Below are 18,092 nucleotides of genomic sequence, written 5' to 3'. Positions count from 1 at the left end.
GAAGAATAAAAAATTAGCTTGTCACACTCCGTCTAATTGTTTTTTATTACTTTTTCCATCTAATACAAAATCATATTGATGATTTTTTTTTACCTTTCCTTGCAAAAAAATTGTAATAATATCCTGATACATAGCTTTCTGATTGTTTTTTGTAGCCATTACAACAAGACAATATGCTTACAATATGATTATACATTCAGTATTTAAGTTTGGAGTGTTATTTATACATAATAAATTTATTTCATTTGAGATTTTTCTTACATAAAAAAAACGTCAACATACATATATGTTGATATCACAATACATTTATATTTCCCAAAAGCAAAGGAGTTAATGCCAAATTCAAAAAAAATCATCAACAATTGTCCCTCTCAAAATGCATTTCATTTACTAATAATTTCTGGACAACATATAAGATATTTATTTTAAAAAATATATATAAATTTGGGGTGATAAATGTATATTTTTACATAGAGAATTTATGCTCTTCCGCGAGGAGTTGTTTGATTCTTGCTGCTCTTCCACGAGAAGTAATAACCGCTGGTTCTGAAGAAGTAGAAAGTTCGGCCATCTTCTGGATTTCGTGATCCAAAAGACCTCTTTGTTGAGTGAAATCTGATTCTTCTGTCTTTGCCTTCCTCTTCTCTTCTTCCCTTCTGCAGGCTTCCTCGAGTTTGGCTTCTTTCTCGCGTTCTTTCACTACAACTTTCTGGATGTTCTCGAACTGCGAAACGAACTTAGAGAAAACTTCAAGGAATGCTGCCATTGAGTAGTCCTTTTCTGTTTCTCCGTACATTAACAAACAGTCTTTGTACAACTGTTCTACTTCTTTAAGTTTGTTTTCGACTCTTTCTAAGATTGGCTGTGCCATTTCTTCGAATTCGCAAACCTTTGGATAGAAGAGATCTCCTTCGACGACTTTTTCTTCAAACTCGTCTTTGACTCTCAAGAAACCTCTCATTTGTGTCTTGAGGCCTTCAAATGTTGCCTTGACAGCTTCAATATCCATTTTAGAAGCAGCAGAAACAGACTGCAAATCCTCCAAAAATCCAATCAAATTCTTTTCTGGAGGAGAGTCCAAAACCTGATAAACAATGACATGCATCATAGTAATTCCTGATGATCCTTTGAGCTCTGCCAATCCGCCAAGGATTTTGATCTTAAAGCCCATGGCGCCACCTCTGTTTGTGCCTCCGTTCATGTAGTTTCCGAACGCTAAAACAACGGCCAAAACATCCTTCAATGACTTGGAATTCTTCAGTCCTTTGAAAGTGTTTGTTAATGTGTCGAGAGGAACTTCAACTTGGTTGATTGTCTCCTTGAAAGAGTGGCTTGTACTCATGAAATTCAAGTGTTCCTCGATGTTTGAAATTGTTGACAACGCGAGGAAGAACTTCTCGCAGCTGCCAAGCATTGTTTTGTCTCCTGTGTACTGTGTGACTGTTGTGATTTCCTCTGGTTTAGGCCTGTTTGCGTAGAGGGATGAGAACTGGTCTTCTGTGAAAACGCCGTCGAATCTGAGCTGTCTGATGGCTGTTGAAATGTCGGCGTAAGAGATCTTGAAGCGGGAAAGAGCGATGTTGACGGAACGTGTTCTGTTGGAGTCAAGTAACTCGACTTGTTTTGGTGCTTCCTTCTTCGGAGCCTTTGCTTTCTTCTCTGGAGGTGGTTTCGCTGCAAATGCTTTCTCCAGTTTCGAAAAGTCGAGTTTGAGGTCGTCCATTGTATCCCAGACTGTTCCTTTGGCTTGTACATCGTTGATCTTCTGCCAGAAGAAGCCTTTCATCTTTGTAGGTGGTGCTGTGTTGTGTCTTCTCAAGTTTTGGGCTGCATTTCGCCTCATTCCTGGTGGTGGAGGAGGAAGTCCTGGAGCTCCTGGTGGCGGAGGAATTCCTGGAACTCCTGGTGGTGGAGGAGGAAGTCCTGGAGCTCCTGGTGGCGGAGGAATTCCTGGAACTCCTGGTGGAGGTGGAGGTATTCCTGCGCCTGGAGGAGGTGGTGGAGGTGGAATTCCACCAGCACCAGGTGGAGGAGGAGGCGGTGGAGGAACTAATCCTGCTGCACCAGGAGGTGGAGGAGGTGGAGGAGGAACTAATGATGCGCCTGGAGGTGGAGGAGGAGGCGGTGGAGGAACTAATCCTGCTGCACCAGGAGGTGGAGAAGGAACTAATCCTGGAGCTCCTGGAGGCGGAGGAGGTGGAGGAGGAACTAATGATGCGCCTGGAGGTGGAGGAGGTGGCGGTGGGACCAATCCTGGTGGTGGTGGAGGTGGAGGAGGAGCTGTTCCGGATGGAGGTGGTGGAACAGATGCAGAATCTGCTTTTTCGGATTCGCCTGTAGCTTGTTGTGGTTGACTTGTAGCTGCTTTGCGTTTGAGTTCTTCGATAAGTTTGTTCTTTTCTTCAAGTTGTTTAGTTTTGAGTTCTAATTCTTTTTCTTTTTGCTCGAGAACAGCTTTTACCTTAGCGATATCTTCTCCATCTGGGGTGATCTTCTTCTTAAGATCATCCACTGTGTTGTGGAGTTTCGCGTTATCTTCTTTTGCATTTTGTAATTCGTTTGATGTACGTTTGAGATGGGAACGAACAACATTCAGTTCGTCCTGAATGCTGCCGAGTCTGAATTTGAGGCTCTCGGCCGATTCGTTCTCTTCTCCGTCATTTGATACAGTTGGAAGCGGTAAAGTTAAAAGAGTATCGTTTGGAAGGAAGCCGTACTTCTCGAAAAGGTCCGAAAGAATGGCAGGAAGTGTAACTTCGGGAATATCTGTTGGATGTAATGAGTAATAAGCAACTTCATCGAAAGTCTCTGATTTTCCGATGGAAACTTGCTGTCTGTAAGAATGTAAGAAGTTTTCGAAGTATCCTAAGACTTTATCGGCTGCTTCTGGTGCTGTTTGCAATAAATTAGCGAGATGTAAGTTGATGGACATTCTTCTGTCCTGGTTCATGTTCTCGTCGACATAATTGCATACTTGGCGCATATCGAATGGGTTGAGATGCTTTGCTGGAAAGATTTTTTCGATAATAATTGCTTCGTTAATGAAATTCTGGATACTTTCCTTGTGATCTGGGAACATAGCAAGATGTGTTAATACTTGCGACTTATGTAGCTTCAAAAGAAGGGATACATGTGCCTTTGAATCTGGTATTTTCTTCACAACAGAGCCGAAGAAAGCAAAGAATGTCTTCTCCGCATCCATTTGCTTCTTAGCAATGTATTCTGGTTTTAGTGTTGTATTGTTCTTCAAGTCTTCGACGACTTTAAGATATTCTATTAAAACTTCCCATCCGTTGAATTTTCCACGGTGTAAAACGTCGATATTTCCGAGAACAAACTCAACGAAGAGAGGTGATGGTGCAAAAGCGACAGCAATTGCAAGAATGTCTGTCATTATATCGATATCTTGATACATGATAACAGAAAGTAGCGGCGGGAGATATTCTGGATGATTTACAAATTCTTCGCGTGATGAACGAACATCGGCAAGGATTTTAATACACTGAATTAATTCATAAAGTAATTTTCTTCTTTTTGGATTCATATTTCCGAGGGTGGCTTCTTCAGTAAATTCACAAATATGCTGAATAAGGAATTCTAATCCTTGATTTAATATAAATAACTGAACCCAAGAAATTTTGCAAGTTTTTAAGACTGTTTTAAGGCTTATGATGCTTTCTTCGGAGAAACTTTTCCTTATCATTTCAAAGAAATAATGAGGATCACGAATCTCCTTCTCAGCAGCTTGATCTCTCTCAATGAATTCTAATTTAAGAGGGAGAGGCATTTTCATCATCTTAGCTATTGTTTCTTGGTTATAGTCATTATCACGAAGAAGCTCCATGAATTTTTTCTCAATGGTATCTTGCTTCCCTTGCTTCTCCATAAAATTATAAAAATTTGTAAAGCTTAGAAATGAGTAGAGTAGGGGTAATTTTAGCTAAAAGTGACACACCCGTGAAGGGTGTGATTACCGATCGGTAATTTCGACAGTTTAGAATTTAAAATTTTTATGGAACTGTTGCGAGTTTCATAAAGAATTTAAGGAATATAAGCAAAGATTTGAATCAAAATCTTAGACCTAAGCCGCTCGATTCGCTCGTGGCTTCCGCGAATTACAGATCAGCAAAGATTTGAATCAAAATCTTCGAACTAAGCCGATCGCTTCGCTCGCGGCTTTCTTTATTATTTTAAATTTGCATATTTCCATCAAAAGTTCATAAGTTAAAAAATTTCGTTTATATTATTGCAAAATAAAATCTTCATTATCAAAATAATATTAAATGATAATATAATATAATTTATAAACAACTATTATTTAATAAAGTTTAATTGCCAAGGTTCATCTAATTTTTTGATTTTTAATGTTTTATGAATTTTATTTATCATGTATATATCTAATGAAGATTATATATGTAGAAGATAAGTACCTTAATATGTACGTAAAAATTAATGAAATTTATTTTTACGAAGACTGCTTGTGCAAAGATAAGCTGCTAAGCCATATCATATTGCGTTGAGCAATATGATTTCAAGTTTATCAAAGAAAATTTAGATAACTATGCTATTTAGGCATTTAGATACCCTCTAAGTTATGAAAATTATGAGGACAGATACATTCGATAATATCCCACTAAAATATTTAAGAAAAATTTTTATTGAAATTATCAAAATAGCTAAGCTTTATTCTAATATAAAATACATAACAATATAAGCCTATTCTACATCTTCTTCATATTCTGAATCTGCTTCTTCATTTATTCGTGTAATTTCCTCATCGGCAAGTGAAACCAATTCATCAATAGATTTCCTCGGATCTAACGTTATCAGTTTTCCTGTCACACGGAATTGTGAAAGGATTGGATCAAATGATGCATGAAAATTAGTGATATATTTCGATATATATGCATCATTTATCTTTTGATTATTGTTCAATACTTTTTCCTGCAATAGTTTCTCTTTTATCTCTGAATCTCGAAGCTGTAAATAAATTGCTCCTTTGCAATGAGCATCAATTGCAAAAAGATCATCTAATTCATCAGAAGTATGTGGAAAACCGTCAATTATATATGTTTTCGATGGATCTTCCGAGATTTTTTGGTTGATTAACCAGGCCATCATATTTCCAGGAATTTCCTGTCGGTGCTGAACCATTTGGAAGAGATCTAAGTATATTGTTCTAGTTTCCTCGTCCATTTGAGAATTTGGAATCATAGCTTTGGCTGAAGCAACTAGCATCAAATTTACAACAGAAATATATTCATACTGTTCTTTAGAACATAGTTGATGCGCGAACTGGACCTTTTCGGCTCCAGGACTGCTTAGAAGTAAAAAATATTGAGGCTTCATTGCAAAAAAGGTGCCAATTTTCTGCCTCAAATGATTGAACTTCCTCATGTTGCTGGTTTGAAGCAGATTCATCCATTCGAAACAACTCCAACATCAATGATGATATCAAGCAAAAACGAGGTTATGTTTTTTTACTCAGGATTTCAATATTTCAATGTTTTTTCAATCGAACCATTCCAAGAGAAGATCAGATTCTTCACATCGACATCAATGGACTCAACATGCATTGATGTACGATACATGGATGCTACTGATTCATTCACAATTACACAATTAAACACGAATTCGAAACAATATAATATTTTATATGTAACAAATTGGAGAAATGGAACTAAGTCAGCATTTCTCCCAAAGTTACCATACGTACCTGCGAATTGGGAATTTATGGAACCTTTCGCGAATAATTTAAGTGCTTATTTAATCGGTCAATTTCAAAGCGACGTCGAGCCAATTGTTGAAATTAGCGGTAATTCTACAATTCTCTGCACATCGAGTACTTTCCTTATCTGGGATTTTGAAGATCGTCCTGTTTTTCGATGTGCTGTCTTAATGCCACGCTTTGATAGACGTCCGTTATTCTGCTTCCAAGGAAATACGATTGCTCTCTCTGTTTCCGATAGAATTTTCATTATTAGACTCGAACAAGATTCAAGAAATTCAAATACTACGCCATTTACACCGGGAACGAAGTGTTTTGAGCTTGGAGAAAGACTTGATATCGACTTTGGACTCACAGATGAAGGTGCAAATGCACTCTTTTTAGTCAGATCATTACCAAATAAGAAATACATCGCCAAAACAGTATTTAACATATGCTTACCAGCTGAACTCATATCAGTTAAAGCATTATCAGAGAAATCTTTCGTATTTTTAACAAAACATCCAGTAATTCAAACCGAAAATCCCGTAATTTTACTTACACAACGCGACGACAAGTTTATTCTCGAGCAATTTACAGAACCATGTCCATGCACCTCAATAGATGCTAACAGGGACTTCGTAGTACTCAGTGGAGAATCAAATGTAAGATTTATTCCAAATCCTGAGCGAAACAACGAGCATTTCGACGAAGGTATCGTAACGGCACTAGACGAGTCCAGGTTCTTCGGTCTAAAGTGCGTATGTACTAACAATGACTATTGTGCTTTACTTTCTTGTACAAACGATAAAAGTGACCAGAAAAGTGACATCAGAATTCTGAAATTTGACGATCCGATCGCTGTAGGCCTTGCCGCACTTAAGAGTCCACAGCTGAAAGACAAAAAAGCTGCTATAAGGCTTATGGGTGCTGCTGCGCCGGAATTCGCAAGAGCTGCGTTAGATATCGGAAATCAGCTCTTGGCAGCGAAGGATCGGAATGTAGAAGCGGTAAGATACCTTGTAACATCGTTTAATGTTAAGGACGCACTGTCGAAAGAGGAAAGAAGCTCGGTTATTTCGTCAATTAAGAAATTGCCATCGAATTCAACCGCAAGAAGAGAGTTCTTGAGATTTGCGAAGTTCAATCCGTCCGAGATTGACGATGAGATTTGTAAAATGCTCCAAGAAGACAGTTATTCCTTATTCGCCAGAAAATTGATGGAAGCAGGTAAATTTGATATCAATGTTGACGAGAGAATATGTCCAGAAGCAGAACTCTATAACGCTGTATCTCTATCTTTGAAGAATCAACACGAAAAGGCCAAAAATTCTTTGGTAAAAATTGCAAAAAGTGACAACTTGAAAAATTTGCCAGATTTGATATTAGAACAGATTTCGAAGGATATTCCACCACCCATTATTGTTATGATGGGAAGGACAGACTTAGAATGTGATTCTTGGTCGAAAGATGAAATTATTTGTTCATCAAAATTTTATAACGATGATTTAGATTTTTGCATTAATTATGTTATAGAAAAGGATGATTCTGAAAGATGGCATTACAACGAATGGCCCAAGAAGCCTTTGTTATGCCAATGGGCCGGAGATATCAAATCTCAGTTTATTTCTGGCTGCGCTGTCCACAAAGAAATTCATTTATCAAATGAAAAGTATTCGTGGGCGGTAGATGCAGTCAACTTTGCCAAAAAGAAGCAGTTTGGAGAAGGATTAAAAGTTATTAGTCCAAATGCAAACAAATTGAATTACATTAGGATGTTTGCGAAGACTGCTTTGGACTGGACATTGGTTGCTGATCAATCAAATGACCAATTAATCAAAGAAATCGCTCTTCACGAGTTTATTCTTTTATCTCCAAGGAATGAATATAGTGAAGCTCTTAAAAAGGTTTCTAATAGCGAAATATCGGAGATTGCGAACAAAATGCGTGAAGCAGACAACGAGCTCTTGAAAGCTCTTGTTATTCTTGTTGATGATAAATAAAATGTTTTATTTCTTTCTATCAAAATGCAAATAATTAATGATTGACAAAAAATATCGATCAATTTTTTTTTCATATTACACTTACGCCCATCTGAATTTAATTCAAATTCCTGATAAATGGTGTGAAGCGTCATTAAACATCTGAATTGAAAGTCATGTCATAGGAGCGTAAGTGGACCCCTAAAAGATGCACTTACCACTTTCTGACAGACTCTCAATTTTTTTGACATTTTTTAACTTGTGAAGGAGATTTCATGATAAAATAAACACAATTTTTGTATTTCGCTTTAATATTTTATATGAACATGCAATGGGATATCAAAATATGAGATCAGATCTACAAAACATCTGGTTTTTGGGTTTCTATTGTCAAAAATTTGAGAGCTTGCAAGAAAGTCGTAAATACATCCTTAAAAAACATTATTTGAGAAGAAAATCGAGTACTTTCTGATACAAAAACTTCACAATTTTCTTCTTGTGTGCATTGTCTGACACACAGAAAGCTTACAAATGTACATTGTCTGACAGAAAGTACTCAAACCGCAATTCTAACCTTAAACAACATGATTGAAAGACAAGCTATACAAAAGTAAATGCACCATCAATAAGCGCGATCAATAACTACACATATTAATATTTTATCCAGAAAAACACTATTAATAACCTAAATTTAATTATAAGAATAACAAATACATTAAGATTTCATTCTATGGTATTAAAAAAACTTTAGCATCTAATGAGTAGAATTAGCAGAACTGTGCAATAGATAAAATTATGAGAAATTAATGTCCTGGGAACTTCCTGGACATTCAAAAATATTTCTGAGCAACAAAATTTTATTCTATGCAATATTGCAATATAAATTTTAGCATTTTTAATTTTTTTGTGAGAAAGTATTGAAAATTGAATTCACATTCAAAGTTATCATTTTTGAATAAATGAACTCTTCTAACTCTCGTTGTGATTGGGCAAACTCTGATCCACTTCTCCAAGACTATCATGATAACGAATGGTGCATTCCTGTGCATGATGACAATGAGATTTTTAAGTGGCTAAACTTAGAAGGGCAATCTGCTGGATTAAGCTGGCTTTTAATATTAAAAAGAAAAGAAAAACTTTGCGCTGCGTATGCGGACTTCGATCCAAGTATTGTTTCAAAATTTGATGATAAAAAGGTTGAAGAATTAATGGAAACTGATGGTGTAATTAAGCACAAGCTAAAAGTAAAAGCAGTTATATCAAATGCGCAGGCATTTCTGAAGGTTAAAGAAGAATTTGGTACTTTTGATAAATATATCTGGCAATTTGTTAACTTCACACCAATTATTAACAAATGGGATTCAATTGATGATATACCAAGCCAATCAGAGATATCAGACAAGATCAGCAAAGATTTAAAGAAACGTGGTTTCAAATTTGTTGGAAGCACATTGGTTTATTCATTTATGCAAGCAATTGGAATGGTTAATGATCACCTGAATTCATGCCCATATAAAAACCATGACAATAAAAAATAAAATTCAAAATTATCTTTTTATAAATAAAAACATCTAGGAGATATTATTATTTTCTTGTAAGCTGCCTGATGCTTTATTAATGGTCTTATAATTTGTTCAAATAATACCATAACGTGGGTGATTTTTCACCCAGCCGTAAGGGGCTGAAATTTTGAGAGTTTTACATGGCATTTGCCGGCAAATGCCATGTAATTTATTCTCAATTATTTCCCAGGGGTTGCCGGTGCATTTACCCTAAAATATTTGAGATAACTTTACATGGCATTTGCCGGCAAATGCCATGTAAAACTCTCAAAAGTGTGATCCTTATGGCTGGGTGAAAAATCACCCACGTTAGGATTTTTTCCCCATACTATAGTAGTTTCACTTTTTGTCCATGAACTCTATATTGATTCTGGCTGGAAACTAGAGAAATTAAAAATTAACACTTTTCTAACTTTTTGTCAGGGGCGCGATGCGCCCAAATATGTCAATTCCGTATACCAAAAGTGCCAAGGTAAATGAAATCTCCGATAACAATTTTCGATAATCAAATCATTGACGTAGGGTTATAGAGAAGCAAAATATGTTTATGCCAAAATGCTGCATAAAATTTCTTCGTTTTATTTTTTTTTCCACACATAAATGACGAAAAGAAATAGCACGTTTTTAATGGCATATGGTATTGTTATTGCAATTCTCTGTGTTATTATCATTGTAGCAATCATCGCTGTACACTTTTATACAATGAAAACATCACCTCCAGCTAAACCTAGAGTAAAGAAAGAGAAACATCATAGTGATGAAGAACTGCAAGACCTGGAAAACGCTAAAGACCATGGTCATGAACATCATGATTAAGACTTTTCCCATAAGAATGTTTACCTCTGATTATTTTATTGTTTCATAGTTTTAGTCCTATGAAGGAGATCACTTATATACCATTTGTTTCTAGTTAATTATATATTAAAGATTGTTATTATTACAACTTTTAGCTTCTTTCTTTATCTATTGATATTCGGAATTTCACAATAATAAGATTTTTTCCGAATTGTATTTAAAATCTGATTAATCATATCCTTGTAAGTTGGAACACATATATTGCAGCAGTTTATAAACCTTGATATTAAATTTTTGAAATTCATAAAATCTTCACGATTTGAAGGTATATTTCTACTTAAAAACATTTCTTTGATTAGGAAATTACATACACAAAATTTAAAAATAAACAAACAGCTACTAAAAGATTGATAAATGAGACTTACCATGTCCACCCGCTCTTTTTCCTTTTTGTAAGGAGGGTTGGGGAACCTTCTGCGGGGGATAAATAATTGGATTTGTCAGATGACTCGTCAACATCAGTTAAATCGTCATTTGACTCCCAAAATGCTGGAAGGGGGCTTGTAGATATTTTGTCTGGCTTTAGAATTTTTGTGGGCTCGTCCTCTTCGGGATCATCGCTTTCTTGCTCTAAACGCAATAACTCTTCATAAGCTAATTTTCCATTGGGATGGCTTTCTAAGAGATCATATTTAAGGTCGTTGAGCCTCAAGGACTCAATGTAAAGTTCTTGAACTTTCTGTTGAAGGCGTGTGGATTGTACTATTTCCGATACAGTAGAGCCTTGGGGTACGAATTCAACGTACAAAGTTGCGTTCTCATCGATGATTTGATCTTCAAGAGTTTCGTTTGGATTTAATAAAATTCCTTTGTAGATTAAAAACATCTCCCAGCCTTCTGAAACTGAAAAGTGCAGGAGCTGAATTAGATCAGATCCCTTTGCATCTTTTCGTACCCTAACGGGTAATATTGTGCCTTGTGGCCAAAGTACTGTGAGGCGGAGAAAATTCATGGTATTAAGTAGATTGATGACGATAGATTTTCAAATTGCCCCTTTTTAAGAAAATTTGCCCATTTAAAGTGTCAAACCGAAAATAATATTGAATACAATGTTCTCAAAACTGGTTTTTGAATTTTCTTTTTTATAAGACAAAGTTTCTACATCATAGAAAGAGTGTAAAAATATATAAATTATTTTGTACAATAAAAGCACATTCAAAACAAAAAAATTGGTGATATTTTAGTTCAAAATACTTATTTTACATTAAATACCAAGAATGATATTTATGTTTTGAGAGCGCTAATAAAAGTGACAAAAATTTATATCAAATTGAGAAAATGAATAATATTTATTAATTTAGAATATACGCGATCAATCGATCTTAAAATAATTTTAGGAAAGTGACAATTATCTATAAATTCATTTGCTTGAGTGGCTTAAAATATTGATTGCTGCATTATTTTTATCCGTAATCTTTTAACATATTTTAAACCAACCTCCTTTGATAAATTATTCGCTTGGACTGATTTTGAGATTTGCAGCGATTTAACCCATATTTTGGAATCCAACTCCACTATAGCTACCAAGTATCCACAATCATTATTTTGTTTCGATGCTTAATTCCATATATCGAAAAAATTAATTTAACTGTAAATATATGTTACTCAAACAAAATTTCATATTGATTTTCTATAGAACTCGATGAGGGATTATCCATTGTTCTTTATTATCGATTTCTGATTACTTTCGAAATTACACAAAAAGATCCTTCTCATAGATGGATTTTTTTCCATACGAAGCTATATTGGATGTATATTATCATTGTTAAATTATCGAAAAAAAGACATTTGAAATATCTTATTTCGAAACTCATTTTTAAACAAATGCATTAATATGATAATCAAGCATTAGCGTCAAATATAATATATATAATATTTGGAGTTAATAATTTTAGTTTTGGCTTTAAAATTGTGTAATGAAGTTGAATTTATAAATGTAAATAAATAAAAGCTTCACATGCATACTCAAATAGCTATTATTCGTTTGCCAGTTAATTTCTCCTCCATTGTTTGCCCTCTTTATAATATGACGACATTTTCATCAAATACCTGTAAACATCCAATAGAAATGGTAGTTATGCATGTTGAATCTCTTAATTATGGCTCATATTTGTGTGTAATAGTATGAATATCCTTGATAAAATATAAATCTATCTTTTTTTTCTGTGATATCAGGAATACAAAAACAGAAGATATTTCGCATCAGGGATATAGCTCAAGATTTTGGAATTTTCCGGTTTCGATGAGTTTGTTCAGTTTAGGGTCAAGCTTGGGTAAATGAAATATATATTTGTTTACTAATATGCAATTTTTAGCTTATATTGTATTTTTAGCTCCATAAGATTAATCTCGCTTTAAGGATTAGACATCACATTTTTTTCTTCTTTCATTATTCTGTATTTTTTTTTACAAGAGCTATTTATTGACCAGTAAATCTAAATTTATAAAAACAAGTTGAAATACTTTCTAATGAATAAGTGTAATGCACAATTCATTACATTATTACATGTTCAATTTTTTTTCATAACATTTAAATGTCCAGACCGACCAAATCCTAATTAAAGCAATTGATATGAAGTAACCGTCCAAAACGAAATGTTATTCATTAAATTTCCAATTTTTCATTCACGCAGCATTTTATCAGAATAATTTGATGTAAGGGAATTGAACCGCATTAATGTTTTTCAGTAACTATTCAAAGACTAAAGATTTTGGCTCAACAATGAAAAACGATTGAAATTTTGAAATGAATATTTTGAGAACTTTAGGACGATATAGGAACATTATGAGTCAACTCTTCCACGGAACATTCGTTCACACTGTTGATGGCAAGCTCGAAATCCTCGAAAACACATACATGCATGTAAAAGATGGCAAGATCGAATATATCGGAAAGGATAAACCAGCTTTCGAAGGCGAAATCCAAGAATTTGGAGAGAACAAGCTTATCATGCCAGGCCTTATTGATTGCCACATTCATGCTCCACAGTATGTCTTCGCAGGATGCGGATTTGACCTTCCACTTCTTGAGTGGTTAAATACATACACATTCCCAGCTGAATCCAAGTTCAAAGAGGTAGATTATGCTAAGAGAATCTACAAGGCTGTCGTTGATCGCACTCTTTCTAGCGGAACAACAACAGCTTGCTATTTCGCAACTATTCATACCCCAGCTTCTCACTTCCTTGCTGAGGAATGCAAAAAGCGCGGACAGCGTGCCTTCATCGGAAAGGTTTCGATGGATCGCAATTCACCAGATTTCTACATCGAAACAACAGAAGATGCTATTTCAAAGGCCAAGGAGTTCGTTGACTCTTTCAAGGACCCAGAGAGCATTGTTCAGCCAATTGTTACACCACGCTTCGTTCCAACATGCACACCAGCCCTTATGAAAGGACTTCATGAGATCATTGAGAAGCATCCACATTGCTTGATCCAATCCCATGTTTCCGAGAACCTCGGTGAAATCGCTTGGGTTAAGGAATTACATCCAGAGTGCCCTAACTACACATCCGTCTACGAAGAATTCGGACTTCTCAACCAGCATACAATTCTTGCTCACGGTGTTCACCTTACAGACGAGGAGCTTAAGCTTCTTGCCAAGACAGGTGGTGCTATTGCCCATTGCCCATCTTCCAATTTCATGCTTTACTCCGGCATCTGCGATGTTCGTCGCCTTCTTGATGCTGGCGTCAAGGTCGGCCTTGGTACAGATGTCGCTGGTGGCCCATCCCCATCAATGATCCATGCTATGCAGAACGCTCTTATCTGCTCACGCGCAAACCTCTTCCAGCACCGCAAAGACGGCCAGGAATACAAGCTACTCGAAACAGCAGACGTTTTCTATCTCGCTACAGAAGGTGGTGCAAACGCACTTTCTATCGGTGATAAGGTCGGAAACTTCAAGGTCGGAAAGGAATTCGATGCTATTGTCGCTGACATGAATACAGGCCTTTGCGATTGCTTCACAAAGGAGAAGACAACAGATCTTCTTGATAAGTTCGTTCAGCGCGCTGATGACAGAAACATTATCCGTGTTTATGTCCGCGGCAACCTTGTCAAGAGTACAGCCAAGTAAGAATTGTGACCAATGAAGAAAGTATAAAATATAATAAAATAAGTTTGGTTTTACCAATATTCGATTATCTTTTCGATTAATTCAGTTAATAAAAATTAATTTACTCACATCCAGATAGCTTTTCAAGATCTTTTCCCTAATTTTTTCAAAAATCACGACTTTAGTATTGTTTTTTCTATCTCAATAAAACTGTACTTCTTATGTTACTTCATGAATCCAATATATGACATTCATATCAATGCTGATATGAAGAAATACTCAAATTGATTCTGTTTTCTTATTGAATCAGCTGAAAAATCATCAAGAACCAATAATATGCTGCAGTGACTGACTAAAATTAGTATAATTCAGTGTATATTTATATAGAATTTCAATTTGAACAATGAATAACGAGTTTTTCCCAAATTGATTCTATGATTGAATTTCCATCCATCAAAGCTTATATTATTGAATGAGATTCAACTAATTTAGAGTTTTTTTGTTGAAAAATTGGGTAGTTGTGCTATTTTTGTTTCCATTTCTATATCCTATACAGTATATACATACATTTATTTTCATTAAATTTATCCAAAATGTTGAAGATTTCAGAGAAATGAATTGATAAAACGGTTTTATATTTTATTTTATGCGCCCTGTACGCTTTTCTCTCTCAACAAAATCAAATGTAACTCGCCCGCCGCCACAAAATGCTCCAAAAAGGAAAACAACTACAAAGAAATCACTCAAACCTAAACCATTCGAAAAAACGAGTGTAATGGATCCTATTCCATTACCTGTTATTGAGAGATTATCTGAAAACTCAATCTCAGCAATGCTAGAAGGTGAAGAAGAGGAAGAAGAAATAAACGAATATTCAGATGATATGGATTCATTGGCAGGATTAACAAGAAATGAACTATTAAAGTTATACAGAATCGAATACAACAACTACTTAAACAATCTTGATAAAGTATCTTCAATTATCGAAGAAAAAATTACGGCAGTTTAATTTCAAATCATTCTTCATTCATCTTTGTTTTATATCTATCTTACTTTACCATAAAATCATGTTAAACTATTCTCTATTACAAAAAATTACATTTTTTTTACTTAATCTATGCAACTAAATGCTGATTTACTCATATACAATTTATTTTATACAAGTTTGATCTAAATCAAGCTTAATTTCCCATTCTGATTCATAAATGTTTGCAATTTAAATTTTCTCAATGAATATCAATAACTCAGCAGATACAAGCTTTTGCTATGTATTACATCATCATGACAATACTGTCAGCAGAGTTATCGATGTTATCAATTATATTACAATATTCTGAAAGGAAAAATAGAATTTTTAAATATTAAAATTTATAGAACTATATAATCACATGACATTTTAAGATTTTTGATAAATTCTTACGAACTGAATTCTTCTTATCTTAGCAACATGATTTCTTTTCTTTTTTATTGTTTTCAATATCCACATCTTGACCGCTAAGAACAAATTTAGCCTGTGGTAGAGCCGAAACAACAGTCTGAAAGATCAAATCAATGCCTTGACCTGATTTGGCCGAAGCGTAAACTACAGGAATATCGTTTTTCTTTGACCAATCATCGACGTATTCTCTATTAAATCTTGGCTCGAGATCTAACTTATTTCCGACAACTATAATTTTACATTCTGGTGTAACATCTTCCTTGACTTTTGCTATCCAGTCTTCCACTGATGTAAATCCGTCTTCATCGGATGTATCGAAAACGATAATTGCGATTGATGAACCCCTGGAATACATTGGAACTAAGCTTCTATATCTCTCCTGACCAGCTGTATCCCAAATATGAAGAATGGCCTGTCCATATGGGGATGTAACCTCTTTTGAAACGAAAGCAGCACCAATTGTAGGTTGATTATCCGAAGAAAATAAATTATTGGAATATCTTACAATAATACTTGTTTTCCCGACTGATGAGTCTCCAACAAAAACGATTTTGAACTCTGGTTTCGATGGAGAAACATTCATGTTGTTGTCACTTTTTGTAAGAAGTAACCAGAATTTAATAGCTGTCGGATTTCGATATGATTTGCTGCATTTCTAAACTCAGCAAGTATGAACCTCATTTGTCTTTAAATTTTTCCTTCTGGTGTGATATTTTGCTATGCTGAATACTAGTTTTTTGTTGGGATATCTTTTTCTTTTATTTCAAATGTTCATGAACACTTAGGAGCTGAAATCAAAGACCAAAGCTTATAAGAACTGAATACTTGATAATAAATAAACTTCTTCGGAAATCTCTTATTCAATTATGAGGCAAAATTAAATTCTAAGGAATATTCTGCCTTTTCTGTTTAAATATAACGCTAGACCGAGTTTTCAAGCTTTATTGCTTCAAATATTAAATAATCCCACTCAAATTTATTTGAATAAACACTTTTCCTATAATCAGCACATGCTTATTTTACAGAAGATGGCATGCTTGCCCAAGGGTAAGCGTAGCAATCTGAGGTTAGAAATTATATTTTAACAATTTTGATTTTGCGGACTAAAGAATCGCCGTAGGTTTACATCTTCACACAGTATATCATAAAACTATCTTTAACTCTTTCGGACAATGAGAAACCTGATATGCCATGTTCTTTGGCTGAAAAAAGGGATTGAACGAAATAGTTTTATTAACAAAATATATCCCTTTATCTATATTGCAAGAATCAATTGATTTACAATTATTGGCAAATAAATCTTGAATAAATCAAGTATCATGATGAAAATTCTATTGTCATCTGCTTTTCCATTGTTACAGCATCATTTCATATCCATGGACTTAATCTAAATTCATATTTTATATCCGAAATCTTTATGGTCATTGTTTTCCACATATATAACATAGTATTTTTTTCTTACAATAAATTTAAATGGTATTTTATATGGTAAAATACAAATATCTCTTTTTAAAAAATTATTAATGTCCGACAAAGACGTTAATCCAAGCAAATATTGTGAATTGAGAAGTATCTACGGATACTATATTGATTCATACAATGCATTGTATCAGCTAAAAACGGAAAAAGAAGACGAATTAAACAAGATTTACAAAATGATCAAAACAGAATTGATTGATTCAAAGAAATATCCACCTCAAATAATTATGAACAATATTTTAAATATCATTCCGTACAACAATCGCTATGCAAAGTCATATTTATTTCTTGCCAAACTCATATATGATGAATATCATGTGGAAGAAGTCAACGATCTCATGGATATTTCAAATATTCTGTTTTATAAAGAATATGGAATTAGATTAGGCAAATCAGACAATTTCGAAAAAATTAACTCAAAAAATCTCGATATTCATACAGAAAATACAATTTACAGAGCAATTATGTATAATGACTTAGAGCGATTCATCACATTCACCCAAAGAGATGGATTTGATAAAGATCAAAAACTTAAAAGCAATTTATATCCAATTTATTATAAAGATTATACATTACTTGAATTATGTTGTTACCACGGAGCAGTTGATTGTTTCAAGTTCTTAAGAACGAAATTTGACTCAAAAATAACTAAAAAATGTCTAGAATTTTCATTTTTAGGAGGAAATCCGGAGATCATGAGTGAATGTTTGAAATATCAAACACCAAATAAAGACTGCATGGAATATGCAATTATTTCACACAACATTGATTTTGTTACATTCTTGGTGAATGAATACAATATAGAGATCGATTTAAATAAATGCGGAATTTACAATAATCTTGAATCCTTTTTAGTATATTTCGATCAAACTAATGATTTTAACAAATGCTTTGTTTATTCACCGATTTTTAATATTCCATCCCTTTTGGAATACTTCCTTTCACATGATGCGTATATCAATAAAAAAAAATAAAGATGGAGAACCCGCACTTCATATTGCATCATATTATA

At 34.3% G+C, this 18,092-nt stretch overlaps 10 protein-coding genes across 10 annotated transcripts, besides 1 other annotated feature; 6 read left to right on the top strand and 4 right to left on the bottom strand.

The window, feature by feature from the left end:
- Positions 1 to 466: 466 nt before the first annotated feature.
- TVAGG3_0594570 (actin binding) lies at positions 467 to 3,886 on the bottom strand (the record flags this gene model as incomplete). Its single annotated transcript, XM_001312934.2, has 1 exon — positions 467 to 3,886. One exon carries the CDS (start codon positions 3,884 to 3,886, stop codon positions 467 to 469), a length of 3,420 nt encoding a protein of 1,139 aa, XP_001312935.1.
- Positions 3,887 to 3,922: 36 nt separating this feature from the next.
- Positions 3,923 to 4,466: a mobile genetic element.
- A 200-nt stretch (positions 4,467 to 4,666) lies between these two features.
- On the bottom strand, positions 4,667 to 5,349 carry TVAGG3_0594550 (cytidylate kinase protein; the record flags this gene model as incomplete). The annotated part of the gene is made up of 1 exon (XM_001312933.2): positions 4,717 to 5,349. One exon carries the CDS (start codon positions 5,347 to 5,349, stop codon positions 4,717 to 4,719), a length of 633 nt encoding a protein of 210 aa, XP_001312934.1.
- A 30-nt stretch (positions 5,350 to 5,379) lies between these two features.
- On the top strand, positions 5,380 to 7,710 carry TVAGG3_0594540 (uncharacterized protein; the record flags this gene model as incomplete). Its single annotated transcript, XM_001312932.1, has 1 exon — positions 5,380 to 7,710. The coding sequence occupies one exon, from the start codon at positions 5,380 to 5,382 to the stop codon at positions 7,708 to 7,710; it is 2,331 nt and encodes a 776-aa protein (XP_001312933.1).
- Positions 7,711 to 8,648: 938 nt separating this feature from the next.
- TVAGG3_0594530 (methyladenine glycosylase family) lies at positions 8,649 to 9,480 on the top strand (the record flags this gene model as incomplete). Its single annotated transcript, XM_001312931.1, has 1 exon — positions 8,649 to 9,227. The coding sequence occupies one exon, from the start codon at positions 8,649 to 8,651 to the stop codon at positions 9,225 to 9,227; it is 579 nt and encodes a 192-aa protein (XP_001312932.1).
- A 365-nt stretch (positions 9,481 to 9,845) lies between these two features.
- On the top strand, positions 9,846 to 10,185 carry TVAGG3_0594520 (uncharacterized protein; the record flags this gene model as incomplete). The annotated part of the gene is made up of 1 exon (XM_001312930.1): positions 9,852 to 10,067. The coding sequence occupies one exon, from the start codon at positions 9,852 to 9,854 to the stop codon at positions 10,065 to 10,067; it is 216 nt and encodes a 71-aa protein (XP_001312931.1).
- A 282-nt stretch (positions 10,186 to 10,467) lies between these two features.
- On the bottom strand, positions 10,468 to 11,058 carry TVAGG3_0594510 (ubiquitin-like family; the record flags this gene model as incomplete). Its single annotated transcript, XM_001312929.1, has 1 exon — positions 10,468 to 11,058. The coding sequence occupies one exon, from the start codon at positions 11,056 to 11,058 to the stop codon at positions 10,468 to 10,470; it is 591 nt and encodes a 196-aa protein (XP_001312930.1).
- A 1,804-nt stretch (positions 11,059 to 12,862) lies between these two features.
- TVAGG3_0594500 (guanine deaminase family) lies at positions 12,863 to 14,376 on the top strand (the record flags this gene model as incomplete). The annotated part of the gene is made up of 1 exon (XM_001312928.1): positions 12,892 to 14,184. One exon carries the CDS (start codon positions 12,892 to 12,894, stop codon positions 14,182 to 14,184), a length of 1,293 nt encoding a protein of 430 aa, XP_001312929.1.
- A 433-nt stretch (positions 14,377 to 14,809) lies between these two features.
- On the top strand, positions 14,810 to 15,172 carry TVAGG3_0594490 (uncharacterized protein; the record flags this gene model as incomplete). The annotated part of the gene is made up of 1 exon (XM_001312927.1): positions 14,810 to 15,172. One exon carries the CDS (start codon positions 14,810 to 14,812, stop codon positions 15,170 to 15,172), a length of 363 nt encoding a protein of 120 aa, XP_001312928.1.
- A 365-nt stretch (positions 15,173 to 15,537) lies between these two features.
- TVAGG3_0594480 (retrograde vesicle-mediated transport, Golgi to ER) lies at positions 15,538 to 16,190 on the bottom strand (the record flags this gene model as incomplete). Its single annotated transcript, XM_001312926.2, has 1 exon — positions 15,603 to 16,184. The coding sequence occupies one exon, from the start codon at positions 16,182 to 16,184 to the stop codon at positions 15,603 to 15,605; it is 582 nt and encodes a 193-aa protein (XP_001312927.1).
- A 934-nt stretch (positions 16,191 to 17,124) lies between these two features.
- TVAGG3_0594470 (protein of unknown function (DUF3447)) lies at positions 17,125 to 18,054 on the top strand (the record flags this gene model as incomplete). Its single annotated transcript, XM_001312925.1, has 1 exon — positions 17,125 to 18,054. The coding sequence occupies one exon, from the start codon at positions 17,125 to 17,127 to the stop codon at positions 18,052 to 18,054; it is 930 nt and encodes a 309-aa protein (XP_001312926.1).
- Positions 18,055 to 18,092: the final 38 nt, after the last annotated feature.

This window comes from Trichomonas vaginalis, chromosome II (assembly GCF_026262505.1).
Source record: "Trichomonas vaginalis G3 chromosome II, whole genome shotgun sequence".
NCBI classification, from domain to species: Eukaryota; Parabasalia; order Trichomonadida; family Trichomonadidae; genus Trichomonas; species Trichomonas vaginalis.
The sequence above is the reverse complement of the archived record's forward strand: the minus strand, read 5'-3'. Positions and strand labels throughout refer to the sequence as shown.